The sequence below is a fragment of the Sinocyclocheilus grahami genome, unplaced genomic scaffold (genome assembly GCF_001515645.1).
Source record: "Sinocyclocheilus grahami isolate Dianchi unplaced genomic scaffold, SAMN03320097.WGS_v1.1 scaffold58.1, whole genome shotgun sequence".
Taxonomy (NCBI): domain Eukaryota; kingdom Metazoa; phylum Chordata; class Actinopteri; order Cypriniformes; family Cyprinidae; genus Sinocyclocheilus; species Sinocyclocheilus grahami.
The window spans coordinates 1,242,288-1,251,532 of NW_015505237.1; the positions used below are offsets into that span (position 1 = coordinate 1,242,288).

Genomic DNA, 9,245 nt, shown 5'->3' on the forward strand with positions numbered 1-9,245 from the left:
GCGCCACCTGCTGTCAGAGAGTGCGTCTCATTCAGACCTGCTGTTTTTGTTTCGTGCAGATGTTTTATGTAGCAAATAAATAAATAACATCTAAAAGTGAGACCATTCTGTTTTTGTTTTAAATCCTGAAATTAATCTAAATCAAATCAAAAACAACTGCACGTGCAGATCATGATTAAAATGCGGTGGTTGCCTCTAATTTCAAATGGCTAGATATTTTTGTTTAAAGCCAGTTTGTTTGTTATAAAGCAAATAGCCAATAAATAAATTTGCCTCAAAAATCAGTATCAGAATCCAATTTGCTAGTTAAAAAAGAAAAAAAAAAGAAAATCTGAATTCTGAATCCGCTATGATCGGCGTATCACTAATTAAAATACTAAGTAAAAGGCCTCAAATTTGAAGTACAATCTGGGATGTCTTTTTCTATCAATTCTTCAATAGGTAGATCTTGTCTTTCATAAAGGCCGAGGTCAGGGATCTTGGGCCTAAAAAGGTTGGTGACCACTGCTCTAAAGAAACAGGATTCCCTAAATTATCGTCATTGATATCGTTATCGCAATAAATATCAGAAATTATCGTGATATATTTTAAAGCCCATATCGCCCATCCCTAGGCTACAGCAGCACTACTTCTTCGTCGTCTTGTCTGATGCACTCAACCAAGCATTCTAACCACGGCCTCGCCCCTCCCCACCCCCCAACCATTCGTATTTCCGTTGGCGAGAATTATTTTAATGATATTCTAATGGGCCGCTTTGTGATATCACAAAACCCGGAAAACAAACGCTGTAGTCCAAACGAGCCGTTCGTTGTAGTTCTTGAAAAGGGATTTAAAAAAAACGAAGTATCTCCCTTTGGAGTGGACTTTGAGATTTGTAAGTTTGAAGATCTTTTTATGCTCAAACATACACACTACACCAAAAAGTGAAAAAGCATAATAGGACCCCTTTAAACAAATAATTTTCCCCAAAAAAATCATTTTGTCAAATGTTGTTACAAACCTTCTTGACTTAAAATTCCAATTTTTGAACGAGTTATTCAGACCATTTTTTTTATTTATACAAGATTTGAGTTGAATGATTTGTTCATAAATTGAACATTGCTACATCTCTGATGTACTCTCATGAACACGCCAAGTACAGCTCGGGTTCCTCATGTACCTTACACTGCTTCCTGTAAGCACTTCAGCCTTGACCAAACCAGTGTCTTCAATATACCTTGGATTTCCACTAAACTGCTGTTCCTCACAACATTATCCGGGCATTCCCTTTGGACTCTGACCTCGGTTTCTGAGGATCCTAGACTGGATTACCCCTTGCTCCCCATCCCAACAGAGGCAATCCAGCAATCCTGTTAGCCCTAATGAGATTAGGCAGAGACATTGGCTAGTCCTCATTAAGAGTAGTTTTGTGTCCCACCATATGCAGCCAGATCCTAAACACAAGGGCAGCTGGCTTTAGGTGAGATGTCTGTAAATGTGGCCTTCCTCTACGGCTTCTCTTCATCCCTTGAGTTATATGAAGAGCCTCATCTTCACCAGATGGTCTGTTGCTTTGATCAGTGATCAGTCCTGTAGTGTGGTATATTTCTGCTCCGTCTATGCAGTTTACCAATCATTTTGCCATCCTAATTACATGAGAAAATAATTACATAAGAAGCAAGCTAAATTTATCTCTACATTTCCTCTTTTAACAGCTCTGTTAGCCAGTCGGTCTCAAGTTCAAGACCATTTTTTCTATAACTAGTAGAGACCAGTTATTCTCTTGAACTCGAACTTTGAGTCAGAGTCCAGTCTTGTCTGGAGTGAGAGTGCTACAACACTGCTATTAGATTTCTAAGAAGCAGCTAAACTCTTGGGTCAACTTTTACTGTTGCCTTACTTAACCAGGTTCACCAGGCCAGTGGGCCTCAAGTCATTGCAACTCAGGGTTGTTTCATCCTCGTTGAACCCCTTGCATTCATTGCCACCACTCTCTCACCCTTTTTGCTGGACTCTGACCTGTTTTTGGTCTGGTTAAGCTCCTGTGGCTGCCTGTCAGTGGCCTAACTGATCCCTCCCTTCGCACCCCACGCATCCCAGGGCCTCATGGGGCCCTCAGCTGACCGGTCTAATCCTGCAGGCATTAGTGTACTGCTAGGAATTCAGATTGGTGGCAGGAGGTTGGAGTCTGGGGTGTGGCCTCTTGGGGATAAGGACTGTGGGATCATTGAGGGCAAACTTGGGTTCATTGTCCTCCTGGCCTCTACAAGGTGATCAACAATTCCTCTTTCCTTTTTCATTTAATTTGTTGGTTATTTGTGAATTAAGCTCTAAGCTGATATGTATGGGCCAGTTTGGTATATTGGTCTTGTTGGCCCAAGAAAGGAATATCACTCTCAGAGCAGTCAAAAATTATTTGGAAAAGTCATTCTTGTGATATGCCCCCCTTATGAAAATCAATTGATTTGCAGCCAGTTGCCAGCTCAAATAGTCAGCAAGCTTCCTTGTAGAGTTGTGCCCGTTTGATCCCTACTGTTGTCAGTGTAACAGCTGAATTTGAGATTAGGGTGAACCTGAGCGCCGTTTCCATCTGTGCTTCCCCAGGGAGATTGCGCCGAGCGGCTTGAAAGTAACTGTGACAACGGCTCAGTTGACGGCTCTGGGAGTCAACGTGAGCGTTAAATAACAGTCTCTTGCCTTTTGTCAGCAATAGGGGAAACCTGAGTGGGATGCGCAACAGGTGCGACATAGAAAAGTGTCCCCTTACACTCCGCACACCTCAGGACACGCCCATACTCCCACAATACATTCCCGCTGGAAGACTGCTGCCAGCCGCTTGCATACAGGCCTTTGTGTGCATTAAATGTGTGTTGATGAACTTGTGAGAGGACGTACAGAGAAATACTGAGGATGGCCATGTAATGTATTAGCAAATGAGATTAAGAGATGATAAGACGCAAAAACACAGCTGTTGAGGTGTTCTGCAACCTACAGCTGGAAGTCTAATGATTACAGCTGTCGGCCACTCATTCTCTTAGCCCTCACTTCCTGTTCGGAATGTCCAAAATTGACTGACAAAGTCCTACAGGTGTCCTGTTCTGAAATCCATATCTACTCCATCGTCCTTTCCTGCCCTAGGCTCTCTTATCACACAAACAGCAGCAGGTGTGACTGCTCGGTGTGTTTTCTGATGCCCATGTCTTCGGAGATTCTAGAGGATCTGCCAGTTGGTGAGCGAGGGGTCTTTTCACATTTTACAAGACGGCAGCCATGCGGCTATCTGCCGTGGGTGCGCTGGAGAGGCGGTGCCTCATTGAGGCAGATATTTGAGATCTCTGTGGTTAGAGACCCTTGTTCTCTCGTTTTTTTCCACCATTCAGGTCCGGCAATATTACTTGAATTAGATTTCACTGAGATTTTAATTTTGGGCGGGATGGAGAGACCTCAGTTCAGCATCTGTTTACTCCCAGATGGCCATCTTTGCCCTGTTCCCTCTCATTTCTATACCCCTGAGAGAGAGGTTTAAAGAGGTACATAAATGTGCAAAAAAAGAAAGTCCTCCACTCCCCACATGGCTCAGGTAGGCCAGGTGTCTCTGTGCAGGCCCACCTGCTGCCGCTCTTTTCTGACAAGCACAATAGCAGACATAAAGACTGCAGAACTTTCTTTGATTAGAAGCGACTGCAAGCAAGAGGCAACAAGGTTTAGTTTGGGCTAAAGAGATGCTTTACGTCAGCTAAGTGGGATGCTGGCTGGCTTGTGTAAAGGAACACCTGTGTGTTTGATGCTAATGCAAAACATGTACAGGCAAATTTAGTCCTATAAAGCAGTTTGTATCTCATTTGGAGCATGAAACATCTTTATTATAATCCATACTTTCAGTTTTTTAGCTGGGAGAAAGTAATGGATTTTATATTTGGATTTTTCAAAATTAATATTTAGTGGGTTTAAGCCACTATGCCTATTTAATAGTGCAGTTTTTCAAAAATACAAAAATTGATACAGCAGGTGTTTGAGGTATATTTAAATCATCATTTTAATGCATTTCATGATATGTTATGCCCACATTTTATTATTTGGTTGTCATTCAGGTTTATAATTCTCTATTCTAATTATTTTATTGGGTCTTGTTTAATATTATGGATGCTGTTTTTGTTGTGTTTCAGGATTATGTAAGACTTATTGGTGTCATCTGGGTCTGCTCTAGTTGTAAACAAACAGGGTGATGAGGAAGTAAACTGCATTTGGAGTCAGTCCAGTGGTTGGCTGAGGCTCAAATTAGAAACTGTTGGTTCCTTTTTGCCAGACGTTGAGGAACTGTTTGACAAAGAATTTGATTTTCTGTGATAAGCTTTTAAACTACGGTTACAAACGATCTTCAGCATTTGTGTACTTTGCCTTTTATGCTAATTTTCATGCAAGCTTTTGCATAGTAATTATTTAACTAAGAGCCTTCTTGCATTTTTAAGAAGCGTTTAAGCATGTTTCTCTTTGTAACAGTGCTGGACTTGTGCAACATTCACCTCAGGCAAACAGGTGTGAAGGCTGGATGATATTATCAGCAGTATATTTAATTGGTGGCTAATTGGTTACTTCAGTCATTGTTCTTTGAGCTGAACTCCTTGTAAGTTCTTAAGAGGGTTTCAACAGCAAAAATTATAGTACAGGTACAGTTGTAACTGTACAGCAGTTTTGTAAAAACTGGGCTTAGTGTTACTTTGCTGACTTTGTGTCCCCAGTAGTTTGTCCAAATGCATTCTGCACGTTGTAAGAGGTCAGGTTTCTTCCTTATATATACACCTAGTGTGTATATATATAATATAATATAATATAATATGAGGCAGTGTGTCTACCCGTCACTGTCTTCTTGGATGCAAACACTCCATTTTTATAGCACCATTGTGCAATTCAGTAATAAAAATTAATAAACAGGCTACACATTTTGAGAGCTCTTCCATATTCTGTGTGCGTTTGCCAGCTTTACTAACATTTCCTCAAAAGAAAAACAAACATTTGTAAGTACAGGATGTCATATCAAGTAGTTTGACTGTTCAACTAGACAGCGTTTGAAAATAGCAGCTCTAAAAATATCATGGCAGACAGATGCTGCCTTGAAACTGGTTTTCACAGCAGGAAAATTTTAACTGCTCATGTCTTCATCAGGACGTAATTAAGCCTCCCTGAGCCAAACCACTGCAATTGGTCATAGTGACACTTCAATGACCAAAGTTAGCTTTCTTGGATCAAATCAAATTGCATTAGTTAATTACTGAGCAAGTTGTTTTCTCCACTTAAAAGGCTAGATATGCACCATTTACTTTTTTTTTTTTTTTAGCTTATGCAGTAATACTTTAACAAGAATTACTTTTTTTTGTTCTTGCCTTTATTCATTTTTAAAACTTAAACAACGCACCTTGGCAGTGCCAATTTTAATATCATGTTTTAGGACCTGTGACATGGCATACCATGTAAAACCACTTTCCATGAATGTGATGATCAGTTCTTTTTACTCTGGTATTACTACCTGATACCATTTTAAACATGGTGCCATCACAGTACTGCATGTAGAAGAGATCGAAGAGCACATACAGGAAGTGAATTATAGCCTTTTTAAACTGATACATTTTCCTGCTTTATTGCACTTTATCAAATGTCTATTTTACAACGGGCACCGCTGATGATTGACGTCTCAGAGCGGCTCCATTCACAGTCAGTAAATAAATACTGCATGTGCTGTGAGTTTAACCTGCCTATTTTACAACTCCTCCGTATCCAGTTTAAGTTGCATACATTTTGTTCTTGCATTGATGTTACATTTGTAGCAGTTTTGCACTTTGACAGTCAGTTTGAGATAATGTAACTATATAACCATATTTTATTATTGTGTGTATCGGATAGTTTACAAAATAAATGATTGGGACACTCTTTGTAATTGAAGTGACTTGGAAAATGTGTCCCAATCAACCTGAATTCACCCTACTCTTTGAAATCATGATTGTATTACAATGTTGTTTTAAACCCCAAATATCTTACTTATAACTTAATTATAATTCTTCATGAACAATTATTCAGTTATTTGTAATGTTAAATGTAAAAAAAATAAAATAATTTAAAGTAGTTTCAATGTAGCTAGATACTTTCTGATAGTAACTTGTAATGTAGCTAGCTACTTTTTCAGAAGGGTAGCTTGAATGTAGCTTAACTACTTTAATTTTTGAGTAGCTTGTAGCTGGTAAAGCTACAGTTTCAGAGTAGCTTCCCCAACACTGCTGGCCATTGTGTCTAATTACAGAAGTTGAAGGATTTGAGTAAAGCTTGACAGCAGGTCATGACCTCTCATTTGAAGAAAAAGATGAGTTTTTCCCCTAGATGGATTTTAAAATTATGACAAAAGGTGGTTTCTGTGTTCCAGACGGCAAGTTTACCACATACAATGTATGACTGTATCTCAACGGGATGTGTTAAAAGTATTTTAAGTTTTCTCAACATTTCAGAATGCCTATTCAGTGTTTTTGTAACAAGTTCTGAGCACATGAAGTGGTTCTTACTGAGCCAAGCATTGTGTTGGGTTATTGTACAGCCAACAACAACCCTAAATGTTGAACTTCGGGACCTAACTTGCCCTGCACCATTTGTGTTGCTGACATGAATGATTGACATAAGAGATTGTTACAGTGGGATCAAAATCTTTTGTCTAGATCCCAAATATCATCTAGGGACCAGAATAACATAGAGACATGGAGCCAGACCACCCTAATAAACTGAATCTTTTCTGTTTTATGTGTGTGAGACAGTTTTTTTCTTTCTTCTGCATGTTTAACGTATGGGCCTCTCATTATCTGTGCATGTCTGCTGTATTGTGCGTGGATCAATAGCGTTGAGCGAGGTAGAGTGAGGTCGTCTCTGCTGACAGTGTCAGAATGCTGTTTGAGATTATCGAGCGGCAGTGATTCAGCAGATTCAGGCTGCTGCAGGCCCTTCCTGCTTCTCCATACTGTTTCCCTGCACCACACCACCAGACATATTCGGTACCTTTCTTCCCTTTTGCCTTTAACATTTTTAAATTTGTTAGATTAACAAGTTTATAGATCCTATGATAGTTTTTTGACTTTATGTCCTTGTGTGTTAGCTCTTCCTCCTATAACCAGGAAATCATGGCCATTGTTTTCCCCAATGCACTCAAGCTGGAAGTTAAGGAAAGTAATTTATTCATTAGCCTAAGATTTAACATTAACTTTTCTCAATTAGATTTAGTCAAGAACATCAGCTGGGTACACGGTGTTCACACCATTAGATTGCACCATGGTTATATCTGCAAGTTTAATCAAGATGCTATTTCATCAGTGTCGTCTTTTGTCAATTTGTCTTCTGAATTTTCAGGACCTGCTAGGAATGTACCACCAGTTTACGGTTTGGATGTGACGGGCGTGACCAATTGGGAGACTACTGTACTTACTCCTGCTTTAGAGATCCTGGACTGCCTCCAAAAGGTTTGACTTGTTTTCTTTCTTGTTTAGTTGACAAATTATGTCTCCTTTGCACTCCACTGATCATCATTTGTCTTGTGAAACCCAACCGTGGCGGTTCTGCATAATAGAGAGGTGACCAACAAAAGTACTGTTTTAAGTAACATTTTAAAAGTAACAAGTAATGGTTGATAGATACTGCTTTTTTTTTGATAGCTGATACAGATTTCTTAGAGAGCAGTGTGACCGATATAACATTTTTATATATATTTATAACATTTATTTATTTATATACAGTATATATAATATACAGTGGGTACGGAAAGTATTCAGACCCCCTTAAATTTTTCTCTCTTTTTTATATTGCAGCCATTTGCTAAAATCATTTATGTTAATTTTTTTTCCTCATTAATGTACACACAGCACCCCATATTGACAGAAAAACACAGAATTGTTGACATTTTTGCAGATTTATTAAAAAATAAAAACCGAAATATCACATGGTCCTAAGTATTCAGACGATTAAGAAAATCTAATTAATAACAGGGTGCTGTGATTAATTAATCTAATTAATCACAATCTAATTTGGCTGTAAAAATACCCCCCCAAAATAATTTAAATCTATTATCATGTTAAATCTTTAGGCTATAATGGCCTAACATACAGTATGGAACATAAAAGAAGATAAATTGAGAAATATCTCAGTACTTTTTGTTTATGCAGTGAAAGCCATTCAGGTTCGAAAACATGAGGGTGAGTATGATGACATAATTTATTTCTTAATTTTTTTTAATAAACGAAATGATACTCTAAAGAAACTAAAACTATCAGCAGGTGGCGGTAAATGTCTTTTTTTTTTTAGTCGATTCGTTCAAATGGCTGATTCATTCAGGAATTCAGTAAACGTCTCTCTCTTTGAATCATTGATTCACATAATTCGTTGCAAAACGCAGATTCATTCAGAAAGTAAACACCGCTGTTTTGCTCGGAGACGCACAACAATTATGCTGTGGCTTTTTGTGGCTGAGGTCATTTTTTGTGACTTTTTTTTTTGTTTTCTGGCTGAGGTAATATTTTCGTTGTCAAAATTGAACAAAAACACACAATATTGTTTTTAAAATACAGCACAATAATAACTTCTTGTTTACTGAACTGTTGTATAAAATCACATTTGCACTCCGTTTGTGTGACCTTCGTGACAAAAACAGCATTCGTGTGATATTTCTCTCGCTGCTCATGAGATATTGCTTATCATATGATATAAATGTGTGACAAAAACTCATACAGGGGCATTTTTGCACCAATATCTTTTTCTTTTCTTTTTTTTATTTTTATTTTCGGGCATAACTGCATTTAAAGAGTTGTTGCCCTGCATTATGTTTGTGAATAGTCAACTGTAATGTAAGATGATGTACAGGTCTGGGGGCGGGGCCAGTGCGTTAATCATGTTAAAATATTTTAATCGTGTTATTTTTTCATAACTAATTAAGTTAACGCGTTAAACTGACAGCCCTATATATATATATATATATATATATATATACATACAGTGGTGTGAAAAAGTGTTGGCCCCCTTCCTGATTTCTTATTTTTTTTGCATGTTTGTCACACTTTAATGTTTCAGATCATCAAACAAATTTAAATATTAGTAAAAGATAACACAAGTGAACACAACATGCAGTTTTTAAATGAAGGTTTTTATTGTTAAGGGAAAACAAAATCCAAAACTACATGGCCCTGTGTGAAAAAGTGTTTGCCCCCTAAACCTAATAACTGGTTGGGCCACCCTTAGCAGCAACA

At 38.2% G+C, this 9,245-nt stretch overlaps 1 protein-coding gene across 1 annotated transcript in view; it reads left to right on the forward strand.

Annotated features, from left to right (window-relative positions):
* Positions 1-9,245, forward strand: part of LOC107584326 (tRNA dimethylallyltransferase, mitochondrial-like) — a 100,872-nt gene that overhangs the window by 68,107 nt on the left and 23,520 nt on the right. The window contains exon 6 of the mRNA XM_016270903.1: positions 7,360-7,469. Within this exon, the coding sequence (XP_016126389.1) occupies positions 7,360-7,469 (110 nt within the window). The remainder of the gene's footprint in view (positions 1-7,359; positions 7,470-9,245) is intronic.